This window comes from Seriola dumerili, unplaced genomic scaffold (genome assembly GCF_002260705.1).
Source record: "Seriola dumerili isolate Sdu_G_001 unplaced genomic scaffold, Sdu_1.0 BDQW01000230.1, whole genome shotgun sequence".
NCBI lineage: Eukaryota > Metazoa > Chordata > Actinopteri > Carangiformes > Carangidae > Seriola > Seriola dumerili.
The window spans coordinates 4,864,122-4,881,221 of NW_019174485.1; the positions used below are offsets into that span (position 1 = coordinate 4,864,122).

Below are 17,100 nucleotides of genomic sequence, written 5' to 3' on the forward strand. Positions count from 1 at the left end.
CTGGTCTTTACACCTGCCTTTTTCAGAGTTTGTTTTAAACAGATTTGGCCTTTTATATTCAGCCCCCAAGGAGTAATTTGTTACACTGCCAGCAGGAAAAATTCGACAAAATGATCCATGAAACACTCAGTCTAAACAAGGAGAGATAAATGAGAACAGAAGTAAAACTTGTCTCCATCTGTTGTTTCTTCTTATTTCCCCTTTCCAGAAAATTCTGGGAGCACTTCATCTCCATCTGCCATGAAAACTCGAGCCTTCATGGCATCACCTTTGAGCAAATCAAGGCTCAGCTGGAGGCCCTGGAGCTCAAGAAGACCTACGTCCTCAACCCACTGGCCCCAGAGTTCATCCCACGTGCGCTAAGACCCTTGCAAGGGCACCACTCTTCATCACAGGCCCTCCATCCTCACCATCATCCACATCCTCAGCACGCACAGCCTGCCACCAACAAGCAGGGTCCACAGCAGCAGCAGCAGCAACAGCAGCAGCAGTCACCCCCTAAGGTAAGGTGTTTCTAAGGAAAGATGGCAAATTGTTTCCATCCACTTCTTTTCTTAATTTCTGCATTAAAAATCCAGACACCAAACTAGAAATTTAAAAAGAAGAAGAAAAAAAAAGTCAAACTCCAACAAGATACAATTAAGGTTTTGCTGGCTTTGCTGGATCTGCTTCTGCTCAATCTTCTATTCTTAATACAATAAATTAGTGTTCTAAAGAGAGAGAGGCAGGTCAGGAAAACAGAGTGGGGAGGCAAAAATGAAAGGAAAAAATGTGGGGTAAAGGATGTTTTGAGAAGCTCTAATATTGTGGGGTTTTCTGGGTAATATAATATGCTGGGTAACAACATACTGGTTCGTGGAAATGGCAAACAAATTATCAGGAATAAATTGAGTGCTTCTTCATTTTATAGAGGAAAAATGATGAAAATGTTTGACATGCAGGTACAGAGCAGATATCTGATAAAATTACTCACTTTAATTTTCACCACAGGAAATTACTTTGTGGTCGTTCATTTTAGCCACAGAAAAACAGCACAGATAGGAAATTAGCATTGCAGGTTGGCGGAAGGATGTGTTGTTTGATTGTTCAGCTCGGGTTGAAATGTCTTAGTGTGTCTGTCCTCCCTCCTGCCCTGAGGTAAAGGTTAACGAAATCACCACAGCTGCCAACCTGCTGCCATCACCCACTGGGCCTAATGAGCCGCACCTCCGCACACACACTTCCTCTCACTCTCTCTACAGTCATACTATGTAGCTCACAACCACACAGCACACACAAAGACTGTGCTACCAGTATGCAATGTATTGTTTCCTTCAGCATATAGTGCACATTACTAATTTAAAGGTCAAACCATTCTTGGCACCTCTGTATATGGCTGATGCACCCGCAGCCAAAAACAAACCCATACAAATGTAATTTAAAAATAGAGTAATTCCCGAACTTTAATAACTGTCTCAACATAGCTTCTGTTCTGATCAGAAGCCCGTGTTGTTGGGTTGAATGTTGTTGCTTAAATGCAAATTTTTGCATGTGACTGATGATTGATATCACACTAATACCGCACCCTGTGAGCATTATGTAATTCCAATTAATCAGGTTCAGTTATTGTGGTGTTTCACAGCACAACAGAATTTCTCATAAATACATTTGTGGAGATGTTCCACTTTTTTCTGTTGATCATTATCATAGGCTGTGATTCATTCAACAGCAGAGAAGGCTGAATACAATTTGTTGTTGCAATTACTTGTACAACATTTAAACATGAAGTATGCAGTATTTCATTGTCAGACATCCGTATTGCCAGAAATATATGCTTCTGTTGACTTCATATTGAGAGGTTCTGTATTCTGACACAGATGGTGTTTTGGTGCAAGCATGGTATGGTAAAATATTTATTATATTAAAAAGCTGTTTGTATTTTCATCTCCAGCACAATTATGTTGTTGTTTTAATTGGGAATATGATGATATACAAGTACAATTGCCAATTAGTTTAATTATTTATTACTTCTTAAAGTATATTATTTAGAACTTATATTTCGGTTTTATCTGGAACAGTTGAAAGTAAAACTTGTTTGGCCTCATCTTAAACACATATTCTTGAGTGTGTGTCCTTATTTTGTCTCCAAAACCTATAACCACATGCCACTGATTCCTCTACGCAGCACAACACATCATCACTTGACAGACAGATGAGGTGTGAGCCATTGACAAACAAACACTGCTACTCTCAAGTGCATTAAACTGGTGCCATTTTCTCCCCTTTCTTTTTATTTGCCTGTCATTAGATGGAAAAATGGTTAGGGTCAATAATGCAACATTACAAGCAACCAATAACCCTGTTTGACAGGTGACTATACAGTCTTCTAGTATTTTTAAGATCCAGTAAGCAGTCCCTTTCATTTTTACCAGATCCCTGCTATTTGGGAAATGAGACAAATGTTCAGCAACATCCTTTGGGTCCACTATTCAAGTGACTTGAATAGTGTAAATTCAGAGTAAATTTGACTTGCTGTTTTCCTAGATCAAATAACCACAGATCTAGACTACAGGCACAACTTTCAGTCAGGTGTGTTAGGCATTTCTAAGTTATTATTACACCCCAAAATAGCAGCCAAGTGACACTGCTTCTGCTACAATATCAGACCTCAGTCAGTTTTAAAAAGTAAATGTTATGTGGTTTCTTCTGTAGCGATGATGTGATGATGATGAAGGAATCTCTGCAGACATGTATATAAAAAAGTTTATTACAAAAAGGCACAGCATCATTTGACAAGCATCAAAACTGCCTGTGAGAGGACCCAAAGCCAAAAAGGATCTTCTCCCGTTTTTCCCCAAAACCATACAATTTATAGGCTGAATAACCTCTAGATACATATTCATGACATAGCTAAATCCTAATAACCTATAGAGACACAGAGCCAACATTTATGTCCAAACATGGTCATTCTATATGCAGTTAGAAGATACCATAAATCTTGTTAGGATAAACAAAAGTCAGCTTCTAGGACTGTTTTGGAGACAAGAGCGGAGGGGGTGCTCACCTTCCTCCGGAGCCTTCCTTTACCCCTAGAGTCTCCTCCTAAAACACTCCTATCCTTGACTCACAAATCAGCTAAAACACCACAGTTACACTAGATGTAACAATATTGCACATTTGATGTATTTATTATAAGATCATTGCACTCTACAGAGACTGACTGTAACATGTAGCAGTTTTATATTTTGTTGTCATATAATGGCAATACCAAAGCTACTATGTTAAATGAAACCATTTTACGCGTGGAACCTAAATATTTAATATCTCTGTTGTTTATTACGTTGTTTGGATGCGCCTCAGCTGAAACAGGAGGGCATGCAACTGCACATGTATGACCATATTTTAAGGAACAATAAACAGGCTGTCATGTGTGTGAGGCTTGCAGGAAAGCAGACCATGGCAGATTTTACTTTGTTTACTGAACGCATCTTGGTACTTGCGCTCTGTCACTAAGTGGCTCCAACATAGTCTCTCTAAGGCTATCTGCAATCTGCTTTCACAGCCTCATCTCTAATTGTCTAATTTTTAGAATTAATCTCATTTTACTCAAAGAAATGACTATAGCCTTCACTTTAAATTATGTTCTGTCCATCCATACTGTATAGTTGCTGGTTTCCCAAATAACGGTAACACATTACATTATTGCTACTCAGTCCAGTTATGTTCAGCTTTTATTGAGGTGCTGTGATCATTTTTCAGGGTGTAGTTTATGGTAGTGTTCTCCGTAGTCTACTGGATTATTTTGTAATGATCTCATGGGAGGATGTCATTAATTTCGGCCTCCTCGAAGGAAGCATACACCCTGTCAAGGACTATCTGTTGACACCACAGTGAAGTGGGACAGACTGCTTGCAATAAAACCAGTCACTGAAACAGCTCAAGGTAGATTGTTGTGTTATGTTGGCCTGTAATGATTGATAATACAGCAACTATAAATTGATTGATTCTGGGCCTGCAGTGATTGATTGATAGTTTTGGTCTCTTGAAGGGATTTACTGATGAAATCCTTTACTGATGGCTCTTCCATTCAAGTGCTATTATTAATGTCATTAATTACGTCAGTGGTTTACAAGTGAAATGGTCACTGTGAAAAAGATCTGAGTGAATACGTGGTGGCTCACCTCAAACCGCCCTCAGTTATCAATTATTAACCTGTCTATATATCTAGAATTAAAACTCACATATTTTTTTCCAAATTACACTGTGAATGGTTGGTGTATTCAGTTTGGACAAGAACAATACAATTAATTGTGTATTGTTCGTTAAAAAAGATTGTTCATAATTATAACTTTATTTTAAGATAAATATATACATAAATGCAGGTAATTCCAAAGGGTGCTCTTACTTTTTCAAGGCTCATTTTAGATTTTGACTATTGCAGATACAAATGGCTCCTGTGCAACAATGCTTTTCTATAGTTGATTCTATAAGAGCAAAAGGTGTCTGCATCACACATTAATATTACAGATTCACATCGCTGTGCTCTGCTGGCCAGCTTAATTCCTGCATCACTGATGAGATGTTGCTCCTATAGCTGTTGTGACAGATGTGGGACAGTCAGGACCATACTGCACTTGCTGTATAGCCAGTTGCTGTATTTCTTTGCAGTTGCCAGGGATGTGTTTTGGCCACACTCCAACCCTTGCTGACATTCTCTTTTCTCCTCTCTATGGACTTGTTGTCTTCCTTCGTGATTTTCTAACGATTCTTTTGTCTTACAGGGGAAACATGCAAACCACACAGAGCACCTGCCACCTGACGGATATGGTGAGTTTAGCAAACTGCCCATGTTTATCCCCATTGATTATCTAAATATAAAAAATTTTTGTCAGTAACTCATCCTGCACTCTGTGGCATATACAGAAGTACAACCACACAAATTACAATCAAAATAAATTTCATTGAACCTTTTAGGTTTATTCCTTATTATCTGGATAATTTAGTAACAAACAAACAAGCTGCCTCTTTTCCAGATATGCAGACAGAGTTGTAGCTTAAAGGGGAAACACAACGTCCGTTCCAATATAAAGTATTACTCTCATCACTCTGTATTGCAAGCTTCAACAAACCTTAAGGCAACAGAAAATGGACAACAGTATGCTGTGAAAATGACTAAGATGTAACACTGACCATGTTTATACATACAACCATGAACAAAGGTCCTCATTGCACTTCTGTTCTTTTCACTGCATTTTGTATATTATGATCAGGTTTTACCACAAAGCAATAATACTAGAGTTTCCATTTTTTTTATTTTTACTTGTCTTACCACACACATACAAGCACACGTGTTGACAGCTTGATATGAGCCAGTCTAATGCAGTAGCCCAGATGGATGCATGAAGGCCTGAGGCTACTGAAATCATCAGAGCAATGCAGCCTTGAACAACACAGCAAGGAGTTTGTAATACGATGTTCACTAGAGGAGTACAATCAGTTTGTTTCAGACGCTTACAACTGCAGATTACCAGCAACCTTCATTAGCTGAAGCTGAAAAGGATATCTAATTAAATCTGTGCAAATAACTTCCTCTACCCTCCATGTTAAGATTAATACAGGTTAGCCATCAGCGATTTATTTTTTGATATCCTCTCCTTCAGAATCTCAGTGTATAATCTAACATTTTCCAGCCTATTAATAATTAGACACGCCTTGTGTGCTGCTTGCATCACTGTGACATCTCATTAGGATTAAGAACCGTTTGCGTTTACTTGTGTTACCTTGCCCCCTTCTCTCATTGCAGTCCAACCCAACCCAGCCGTGCTGATGGGAAACCCTATTCGGGCATTCACACCACCCTTGGGTGGCACAGCAGCTGGCATGGGAAAGTCACCCAGTCCTGTGCAGAGGATAGATCCTCATACAGGCGCCAGTATCCTCTACGTTCCCGCCGTGTATGGTGGAAACATGGTCATGTCCATGCCCCTGCCGGTAAGTTTCCTTCCTCTGGTAACAAATTGACAGATAAATATAGAAGCCTGTATTCTGAGCCAGTGTGAGCCAAGCTGTAACAAATGCAAAAGTCATATATTTGACCTTCTACAAAGGAATCTGTCAAACTATTGTTATAAAAAAAGAACCTCAGAGAATATGTGAAAAATTTGTGCATATTTTGTAAAAAATCTATTTATTTCACAGTGTGAGTATTTATTTTTTTTTTTCTCATGCAAAGTTGCCAGCACAGGTTAATTGATATCAAATCAAGCAATTACTTTATTTGCTTCAGATTTATTGGTTGGTTGGATCATATGTGGAAACAAAATCCTTTATTTGCCAAAGTAAAATGTCTTTTAGAAAAAAAGACACTTTATTTTCTCTCATAGAACAAACAGAATACTTTCACAGCTCCTCTTCTGTGTGGATATTTGCTTTTTTGTTTATATTAGTGTATCAAAGGAAAAATACTTTTTCAGTACAGGATTTTCTTGAGTCATATGACCCAATTGCACTGAGGCTCTCTGTAGATTAGTCCTCTGTTATATTGTAGCTCATTTCTCTGTGTGTGTTACTTGTGTAATATTGTACGGAGAATAAATGGTTGAATGAGGAATGAATAAGTGGATGGTTCGACATGGTTTCTAGTACAAATAGGACAAAATGAAAGCATGGATAAGCATTACCATTCATACATCCTTGATGTTTGTGCACGTGATCATGATTATAATGAAAGGACTAAAACATAGGTATTTGGTTTTCATACATTGTTTATAATCACCATTCTTAGTGATGTGATATCCATAATTCACAGTATGTCATTACCCCCCTGTCCACTGTCAATAACCTGCACATTTGTTTTTTTATTTTCCCTAGTTGCCTTGGCCAGGTTACCAGAATCGCTTTGCTGTGGACCCTCGCATCATGAGCCACCCTGCAGCCATGGCCTACAACTTCAATCTATTGCAGGCCCAGAATCGAGGCTCCCCCATCCCTTACAGTGGGGTGGGCCACCCCTCTCCTCTCGGCATGGGCCAGCCTAGCCCTGACAAGGAGCTACAGGCAGACCCCATCAGAAATGGTGTGCCTTGATTTTAATTACTACATCAAGCAACCACCCAAAGCACATCACTGTAATTTTATGCCATAGATGTATAGATTTAAAGTTTGTTTTGGTTTTGACTTCTTCTTAGGTAAATTAGAAGGATGTCCAAAGTCAGAACAGAGCCGTCTTCAGACACCAGAGAGGAAAACCGCCGACATGAAGGAAAAACAGGCAAGTCATGACATTGAAGCAACTTATCTCTTTTATGTAAACCAATATTACCAGGGCTGAAACATGTATGGTAAGAGCTTCGTGACTGGGTGATGATGACTTAATTGGCCAACTACAATGTCTTTGCTAATGGTATTTGGATTGGTGTTAATTTTTTGTTCCAGGGAGATTTGGACACAGGGCAAGGTCGAAGTCTCGACTCACAGACAGACGGGCTAGTTGGATTTCCCAATGCGCTGCTCCATCGAAAAGACCCCTCAGCTGCCCAGAGACCCCTCAACTACCACCTGGCACCACCCAACCCAGCTTTTCCTCCACATCCTGCCAGTGGAAGACCCTTCCCCCCACAGTACCCAGTCTCCAGGCTTCCTTACCGGGTCGGCCAGCCTCAGCACCCAGGGATGGCCCAACAGAGTCAACAGCAGCAGCAACAGCTCAGTCCTGCCTACACTGGTGGTAGCCACAACGCTTCCTTCTTCAGTGGCCCCATACCACCTCACAGGGCTGTCCAGTCTCCCACTTTGGATGGGCCAGAATCTGGTGGGCTGGAGGAGATGAGTAGCTCCATTAGGACTCCAATGGGCCACCCAGGAGGCCACCACCCAGGCCTGTCACAGCATAACAGGGTCAATAGCTTTGGGGAGGACGGACAGGATGGAAACCTGGGAGACGGTCTCGGTGAGTGTAACACTATAACTTATCCCTCCCTTAGGCACAGGGAAACTGTTAAAACACCCTTAGCTCTAGAATATTTAATGTAGATATTTTGTTTGGTAAATAACTTAAATGATTAATTGTCAAATTTGTCATTGACTAATTTACTTTCAATACATAGTATGCAGTAAACCGTTCCAGCATCAAATGTGTTATAGAAAGGAAGCTGAGAAGACGGGAGTTGCGAAAGATCTCATGCTGGTTGCTTTACCAGCTGTAGATGATTTTCATTTCATTTTTTCATTGAAAGGGTGCCTTTTTCATTGTTCTTTGTTTTGGTTTTAATCCTCTCAGAATGGGATGGTGCTCTTCCTAATATAGAAATTTACAAATAAAGGCTGGTTAGCTGAAAGATGAATTGCGTTAATGTTAATCTTTTTGATATTAAATTAAATTGCAAGAGGATTTGGGCATGTCGAGTCAGTGTCCATGTTAAGGCTGACTCATCAGCAAAGATGCATGTAAACCCTCTGTACATCTTTGCATGTGCAAACCAAAATATTACTTATGTATTTGCATCTCCAGTTCTGTGTGTCAAATGGCCAACACTGAACTAAAAAGGAAAGCTCTCTCTCCAGATGAGAAGGTTTGACAAGCTCAGCAGGAAATCTGATTGACTGTGTGGAGAATATGATGCAGTGTGGTTTGATCTGTCCAGGAGAGTTTCTATCACTCAAGCAAACAGCCTGTCTGAGTGACCCTCAACTCCTCATTTTCTGATGGATCCTTTGTAGCTCTCTCACTGTTATCAGTTCAAGTGCAGCAAAGGAATCTCTCTCCTCAGCATTGCAACTGCCACCACTTGATTGCACTTTAGATGAGACTCTGCCCAGAGAACAGCCTGCTTTGTATGCCGTTTCCTTTCAATTCTCACCCTGATTCCATATATAATCACTGGAGGTGCTCAGTGCCTTCCAACCGGTTTTCTCTCTCACATATAAAAAAATTTAATTATTTTAGTTTTTTGGTACCTTTCCTATTTTATCACTACATATTGATTCATAGAGAACCTGGTTAAAGAGATTCCCACCTCCACTGTACAGTAGCCCACAGAATCATGAGGACAACACCAGTGACTCATGTGCCATTTATGTTGGCATGGATGTTAAGCAATACATTCTCTAGAGGGTCCAGAGTCAAGAAGTTTCTGACAACAACAAACATGACGACGGTGGAGGATGTCATTATAATCTACTTCTTAAGAAAAGGCAATAGCGGAGGCAGCGTTGTAGATGGTGGTTGTCTACATCGCATACCTCTCCTCGTAAAGTTACGACATTTTTAAAATTTCTTTGTTGTGTCCTGTGGTCATGTCTCGCTTGAACTATTGACTACACTGTCCCTACGATTTCCAGTGGTACTGCTCCGTTCCGTCCTTATCTGTAAGCTTTCAAAAAACGTGCACAAATATAAATGAAATGAACCCATATGTATCTAACGTTTAGCTTAAATGTGCCTTAAAACTAATCACATTGTTGCCCTTTCAGACCTCCAGGGTCCCTTGGCTCTAGAGGCCCTGAGCCAGCAGCAGCAGCAGGCAGCCAGGCTGGGCCAGTGGGGAGAGGCAGCGGGCCCTTTCCTCCCAGGCAATGTCGCCTTCCCTTTGCCTCAACAGCTTGCCCACCTTGCTCAGCCCGGCATGGCTCGCATCCCACATCAACTGCTCCGGGCAGCTAGTTGGGGCCTCAGTGCCAATATGGAGGATGAAGCTGTTTCTTCTGCCTCCACTGGACCACCTTACACCAGGTTAGACTCAACACCACTTTGTGTTATTAGACATTTGTAATGGTCTGGTAACTTGGCGCCAAAGCGAGATTTCAATTTTACTATAGAACATTAAGATGGTGTCTAAATTCTTTTCCTAGCTGTTGCTACAAAACATGAAACCAAGTTCAAGTGTAAAGAGATACATTTTTAATCCCAGGTACCCGGGCCTGTTGAGAGAGATTCCCCCACAGGAACAGCCTGAACCCAGGGAAGCAGCTGAGATGCAGCCCCCACCTCAGTCTCGTCTCCTCCAGTACCGGCAGTCCCAGTCCCGTGCCTCAGGTGACCCCTCATCCTCTTTAGCCACCACCTCGAATCATGCTGGCCCTTTCCCATCAGGACCTTACGCCCATGACGCCGGTCGCAACCTCCTTAACGACAACCTTCTCAACAACCCAGCTCTGCAGCAGCAGCACCCGGGGAACCCCCTATACAACACTGGTAGCTACCCACATCAGCCACCAACTCACTCTGCCAGCCCCCCTCCCTCCCAGGTCAAATACCTTCTGCAAGAGGCCCAGTGGTCCCATGGTGGAGCTGCATCGGTGAGCCCACCACAGCAGAACCACCTGTTAGGGAACCAGGGCCACGGCCTTCCTTACGGACTGCCCATCATGGCTCACCCCAGCAGACAGGAGCAAGTCCACCTGATGCAACTTCACCATCAGCACCAGCAGCAGCAGCAGCAGCAGCAGCAGCAGCAGCAGCAGCAGCAGCAACATTATCAACAGCAGCAGCAGCAGCAGCAGCAGCAGCACCACCAACACCAACAAAGTCAAGGTCCAGACCAAGAGTCTTACCACCCACTGTCCCCCAGAACATCAGCAGCCACAGCCCTTCACAATGTAGATGAGGTATGGATTATTTATTTACTTGGCTCACTATCTGTTATTCAGTAAATCAATTTGCAGCATCAACTAAAATATCTCTGTGCTAAAAGTACAGAAGATGCTGTAGTTACTGTATTTTCCCTTATTTATTTTTATTAATCAAACACTTTTTCACATTGTTTATGTACCTGAAGGAACAAACCCCTGTAGTTCACATATATTGACAACATGTTCAACGAAGACTCAAAATCACACGTAGAATTCCCTGCAAAAGTGAGTTTATTCACAGCACTTTATGTTCATAAGTTTTAAAATGCATTATGAAAAGAACGTGTGTTATTACTCTGTCTCCCTTCCTACCTGGAAAAGTGAGAAATTAGAAATTAATGTTGTGTTTAATTCGCCTCCATACTGGGGGATACTCACAGATGTTAAATTTTATAATGTGTTTAGTCTAGTCAGGCTTTTTTCTAGTATTCATCTCAATCTTGCATGAAGCAGAGATTTCAAAGTCTCCTAATGATCTATGCTAACAGGCAAATGTGGATAATTAGGGGCTTAATTCACCCAAATTTGAGAAGAGATGGAGAATGAATATTATGATATGCAGCTCAAACGCTGTATTACAAGGAGAAGATGGATTACATGTATTTCTTTGTTTACTAAATAGAACTTCTGAAGATGTGAACAGTTGTTTACTAGGCTCAGTTTCAGTTCAGTTTTTTTTCTATTAGTATCAAGTATGATCTGATAAATAAGAAACTACCTGCACTAGCGGGACGGGTTGTATAATATTAAGTCTATAATACTTACAAAATGAGACGGACACGCAGATGCCAGCAAATTTAAACTATTTATAGCAAAGAAAATAAACAAAATATTTTGGGTTGTGAGGTGTGTCGGTGAGTAACATCAGCTGTGAAAATGTGGCTGTGTGTTAACAATGTAGTGAGAGGTGCAGAAACAAACAAACAAAAGGCCAAACAAAACAGAAAGGGGTTGCAGGGCCGAGACAGAGAGAAAGCCATGCTGAAGGCTGGGTCCTTTTCTCCAGATCTGGCTTGGCCTCTCAGTCAGGCTCCTCTGATGCCTAAGAAAGCAACACACACACACACACACACACACACACACACACACACACACACGCCCACACATACACACACACACCCGCCCACACACACACACACACCCGACAGGCTGGGCAGGGGCCGTCACAATAAGCACAAAAGATGCTTTGTACACAGCCATGACGCATTTTGTATAAGTATAAAACAGTTATTGACAAACACTTGTAAAGAAGTATTTTTCCCTTCATTTATGTTTCAGTCTTGATGCTGGTGATGCCGTTGTGCTCATTATTTTATGCCCCACAGTTTCTTGAGGTGTCACTTTTATTTTTAAGCTCATATTGCCTAACGTCCTGTCTGACTAAATGTCTCGTTCTTACCTTCTCTCTTCATCATCCATCTTCGCTGTCTGTACAGTATGAACCCAGGGGTCCAGGTCGGCCTCTCTATCAGCGCCGCATCTCCTCCAGCTACCCAGATGAACCGTCTCCAGCCAACACCCACAATGCCCTATCCCAGCAGTCCCAGCCCTGTACGTCAGACCCCCAGGACCACCCCCATCCACACATACAGCATCATCAACATCCTCACGCCCACTACGTTTATCCCTCACATGACCCTTGGCCCAGTAATGGTGGGGGTCCCGGTCCGTTCCAGAACATTCCATGTAACGGAGCCGGCACACTTGCTCAGCACCGGGAAATTCTGGGTAGGCATCACCAAATTGTTGTTGTTAGGAATTATAATCTTGTGATGTGTGGTTAGTTTAAAGTCATAGATGTGTATTCTATAAACTTAATGTTCGATCTCAGTCTCATTTACCTCTCTTGTCATTTTGGTGCAGCTTCCAAAGCCCTTCGTCAGACAGAGGAGCAGGTGAAGGCTGAGGCCACAGCAGCACAGCAGACGCACCCACACTCCCTCAACTCCCTTCAGCACCTTGGACAGTTTCCTCCTCTCATGCCCAATAACAAGCAGCAGCAGCAGCAGCAGCAGCAGCAGCAGCAGCAGCAGCCGCCACCACCACCGCCGCCGCCACCACAGGCTCCCACAGAGCCCAACCAGGGGGCGCCAAATTTAAACAAACCACCCACCATGTCGTATGCGAGCGCCCTCCGTGCTCCACCCAAGCCCCGAGCTGTTCGCCCTGAACAGGTCAAAAAGAACAGCGACCCTCTCTCCCTCCTTCAAGAGCTGAGAATAGGAAGTTCAAATGGTAGCAATGGGTACTATTCCTACTTTAAATGAGTGTCACCTCTCCCACATAATTAATAAGTGATAAGATTAAAAAAAAAAAAAAAAATTAAAAAAAAAAAACTAAACAAAAAAAAGCAAAACTGTTTCTAAAAACAAAAAAATAGTGCAAAGTGCATTTATAAATTGTTTCTATCAGTAGGTTTGTTTTATGCATTTTGTTTCATTTTAACTTTTTATTTGTAAGTCATCTTTTCTCCTGTTTCACATATCTGTGAAGAAAATAAGTATATATAATGAATGCATTACTGGTATATATACATACTCATTATGTATATATGAATATATACTTATATTATCTACACTTGTATATGTACGTAATGCTAAAAAAAAGTTATAAAAAATTAATAAAAAAGGCGAGACTTGGTTGACCACTTAGCTTCCTGTTTATTTTTCCTTACTGAAGTTGGTTTTGTTGGTTACTAAATAAGTATGTTTATCATTTTGTATTCCTCAGTTTTGAGTGGACGTTACGTCTTGATTTTCAGACTACTGTAGTTGTGGTAATGGACAAAAGCTAAGTGGTCAACTGACACAGAAACTACATGGAACAATGTATAGAAGTAGATAATTTTCCTCTAATCTGTACATATAAAGAAAATAAAAGACTGAATTGTATGCCACAGACATGTCCTTAAATTCCTGTATCATGCTAGCATTTGCATTATGAATTCTTTTCCATTCGTTGGCTTCTGATCCTTAATTCTTAGACATCTTTACCTGGGAATCATCTTCAGTGATTTAGTAGTTAATGTGATTATTTACTGAAAAATAACAATACAAATATTGATAGCATATTTTACTTTTCACCATTGCCTCATCAGGAACAATAGATACAGTGTGAAAATGTCAAAATAGCAACAACCATGTCATTCCTCCTTTGGTTTGCTTTAAGGATCAGAGAACACCAGACATTGCTTTCTGTGATAAGATTATCCCAAACTGCTTCGCTTGTGGCAGGTGCTTAGTCATTTTATTTCATTTTATTTCTTCCTTTTTTTTGTTTGTTTGTTTCATTTTATTTCTTCTTTGAGACAGTCATTACATTGTGGCAGAGTTACTTCTCAACCCGTTTCAACAGAACCTTCACCAGGGAAATTGTTTCAATAACTGCTGGGGATACAAAATGTGGTTGTTGTTTTTTTTTGTTTGTTTGTTTGTTTTGTTGCTAATGGACATTGATTTCTTTTCTTTTCTTTTTTTTTTTTTTTTGAAAAGTTCCAGTACTCTGAGGGTTTGTGAAAGTGAAGAGAGAGTGGTGAGGTCAGAGTGGCATGTCACGATAGGTAAGTTGAAACTGAGGGTACGATCAACACTGCCAGTCAAACATTTTTGAACACAACAAAGATTAGTCTTTTTTGGTTAAATCTTAAGTATATTAACTGTAGAATATTTACCCTGAAATTGGAAAATGTATATAAAGAATATTGTGGGTGTGAAATGTTTCTGGCCTTTTTATTATTATTATTATTAATATTATTGGAAATAGTGTAGCTCTTAGACACTAGTGAAAACAGCATACTGTGAATTACTTTGACAGTTGATTGCTACACATTTCCCCACTTACTACTAGTGTAGATCCGTTCCCATTTTCTCTGTATGACAATCTTTTAATCCCTGATTAATATGAACCTTATAGTGAATAATAACCAATCATGTCTTTCCTGAGCTCATATTTGCTCCCAGTTCCACAAAATACACAGATAATTTCCGATAACATTCAAAGTGAAAAGCATCTCCTACTTCTTAATCGTATTTTCCAATTACAGGGCATTAAACACTCTTCTTGAGATTTAACCAAAAAAACAAAAAAAACCAATAAGCTGTTCAAAAAGGTCTGACTCATAGCGTGTCTTGTTTTTAGGCTGTGCATAATAAGAATGAAATGGTAATGTCGTGGAAGTTAATCCTAGTCATTCAAAGAATTAAACTCCAACTTTTTTAGGATGATCTGATTGATACAATGACAGCGACAAAAAGCGCTGACCATGCCTTTCATCTGCTCCAGCCACATACGTTTTTCTCTAACGTCCCAAAACGCACGATGAACCCAACACAGGAACATTCACGTTTGAATTCCAGTCAGACAGCTGCTTGTTATCTGTTGACACGCAAGGAAGCCACACAGCTAGGTGCACATGAATTTCACTGCTGACATCCTGAAGCCCTGATGATTTGAGTCCCATGCAGCCGAAATATAAAAAGATGCTGACACAGTATAGCTGCCAATGTTTTTCCTTTATGATAAAAGCAATACTGGAAAGTGTCATCCAGTGTTTGTTGCTGTTATATGTAATCCATTAACTGTTAAAACATCACTGCCCTATCTGCAAATTGGTCTAATTGTAATGAATTCATCCCGCTGTGTCACGGCTTTCACATGGCAGTTAGTCACCATTAAATCTCTTCAGATGTCACTTCCCCAGAAAGCTAATACCCCACAGCTAACTACTAAGATGTGTTTTGAACAGTCAGCGGAGAGCTTCACACAAGCTATGGCTTATTTTTAAGTTGTGACATTGTAATTTCAAAGGTCCAGATTTTTTGACTTAGCAGAGAACAACACATACTTGTAAATATGCATTTTCTAGGTATTTACAAACAAGAACTTTGGGAGCGCCTCAATTTTGTAGAAGCTGTTCAAAGAAGAGGTATGCCCTTTTTAATTATGCAAATTCACAAAAAATAATAATTCTAGAAATGGACAACAACAACCCAGCTGGTAGTTGCAACATGTTGTTGTAACTTTTTAATTTTTTTTAAGACGGTGTCTGACTGATTTGACAAAGAGGAGACTTTATGTTGCAGCTGTTAAAAGATGACTTCTTTCACTGTACAATACATATTTTTAAGTATATGTTGCTGGATTTGTCCTGTTCTGTTTTCTCACCACGGCTGTGTAACAATCAACATGGATTTTTTTTTTTTTTTTTTTTTGTTAATGTGAAGACTGTTTTTCTTTTCATGCATGTTGAGATGACCTGGCTGGTTTTTATCCCTGTTTTTATCAGTTTGTATTGATTTGTGGATGAAAAAAAAAAAGAAAAGAAGAAAAAAAAAAAAAGCTTTTGTTCAACCTACAGAGTCAAATTTTGGTATATTATTTGATGTGTACAATAACTTGTGACATTATCAACAAAACTATTATAATAATTTACTAACATGTCAATCAAATATGTAATGGTCATGTAAGTTCTTTTTTTTTCTGCAGTTACTTAGCAGGGCTAAAGCTGAGGTTGCTCCCTGGTGTGTGGTGAATTTACGAAGCTTTTGGACATGTTTGTTTGGGGGAATCCGTTTCCCACAAATAAGTCGTTGGCTAATCTCTGAAGTTGTGCAATACTAATATTTCACCGCTTCTTCAGCTACACTTTTATTTATTTTTGAAGCAGAAGAGATTGAGCCAAAGACATTTTAAAGGGATTTTTATTTTGCAATTTTTCTTTATTGCTGATTTGTTTTTAAGGCTTCCTTTTTGTCCTACCAAACACCTTTATATTTCAAAAAAAAAAAAAAAAAAAAGAGTTTGACATGATCTTTACCTGGAAATGAAGGGTACTGACTCTTCAAATGAAGTTGGTTTTGAAAGGTTGTCACCTCCCAATATTGCTCCATATATCACCACCTGAAGTTGATACTTTCTGTGTTACCTTTTAAAGAAAACAGAGCGAAACCAACTTGTGTGTGTGCGCGTGTGTGCATGCTCGTGTGTGTGTGTGTGTTTGCGTGTGTGTGTGCGTGTGTGTGCGTGTGCGTGCGTGCGTGTGCGTGTGTGGGTGTGTGTGGCACATGGAAAGGGAGCAACCTTTTGCCCAGCCAGTAGAGAGCACTGTGTTCAGCCTTCTATAAACGCCACATCTCTTCCTGTTATCTGTTTGCTCTCCTCCGTTCTTCCCTCGCTGCAGTGAATCAATGGCACACCTGTTCTCCCAGCCTCCTAGTCCCATTGGTTCCTCCCTCGTGGGTACAAAATAATGAATAGATCTGTTTTACTCTTTACTCATTTCAATTGGTGGTGGTTATAATAAAGGATTTAGACTGTGTTTCAAAGGTTTATTTTCTTTTTTATTTGTTTCTCTATTAAAGTGTTTTTATTGAAAATTTTTGAATTCTCTGTCCTTTTTCTCTGCATTGAAAGACTCATATGTCATAAATGACGTGGCGTTTGGGAAAATGCAGGCAGATTGTAGACTTGGTGCCAATACCATATTTTTACATC

The 17,100-nt window shown here is 40.2% G+C and overlaps 1 protein-coding gene across 1 annotated transcript in view; it reads left to right on the plus strand.

Moving 5' to 3' along the window:
• The window catches only part of helz (helicase with zinc finger), a 55,987-nt gene extending 43,047 nt beyond the window's left edge, over nucleotides 1–12,940 (plus strand). Inside the window, exons 24-33 of the mRNA XM_022755432.1 lie at nucleotides 209–503; nucleotides 4,761–4,806; nucleotides 5,783–5,970; nucleotides 6,850–7,054; nucleotides 7,167–7,249; nucleotides 7,414–7,927; nucleotides 9,451–9,709; nucleotides 9,888–10,584; nucleotides 12,045–12,336; nucleotides 12,472–12,940. Coding sequence (XP_022611153.1) covers nucleotides 209–503; nucleotides 4,761–4,806; nucleotides 5,783–5,970; nucleotides 6,850–7,054; nucleotides 7,167–7,249; nucleotides 7,414–7,927; nucleotides 9,451–9,709; nucleotides 9,888–10,584; nucleotides 12,045–12,336; nucleotides 12,472–12,875 — 2,983 coding nt within the window. The 3' untranslated portion in view covers nucleotides 12,876–12,940. The remainder of the gene's footprint in view (nucleotides 1–208; nucleotides 504–4,760; nucleotides 4,807–5,782; nucleotides 5,971–6,849; nucleotides 7,055–7,166; nucleotides 7,250–7,413; nucleotides 7,928–9,450; nucleotides 9,710–9,887; nucleotides 10,585–12,044; nucleotides 12,337–12,471) is intronic.
• The last annotated feature ends 4,160 nt before the right edge of the window (nucleotides 12,941–17,100 follow it).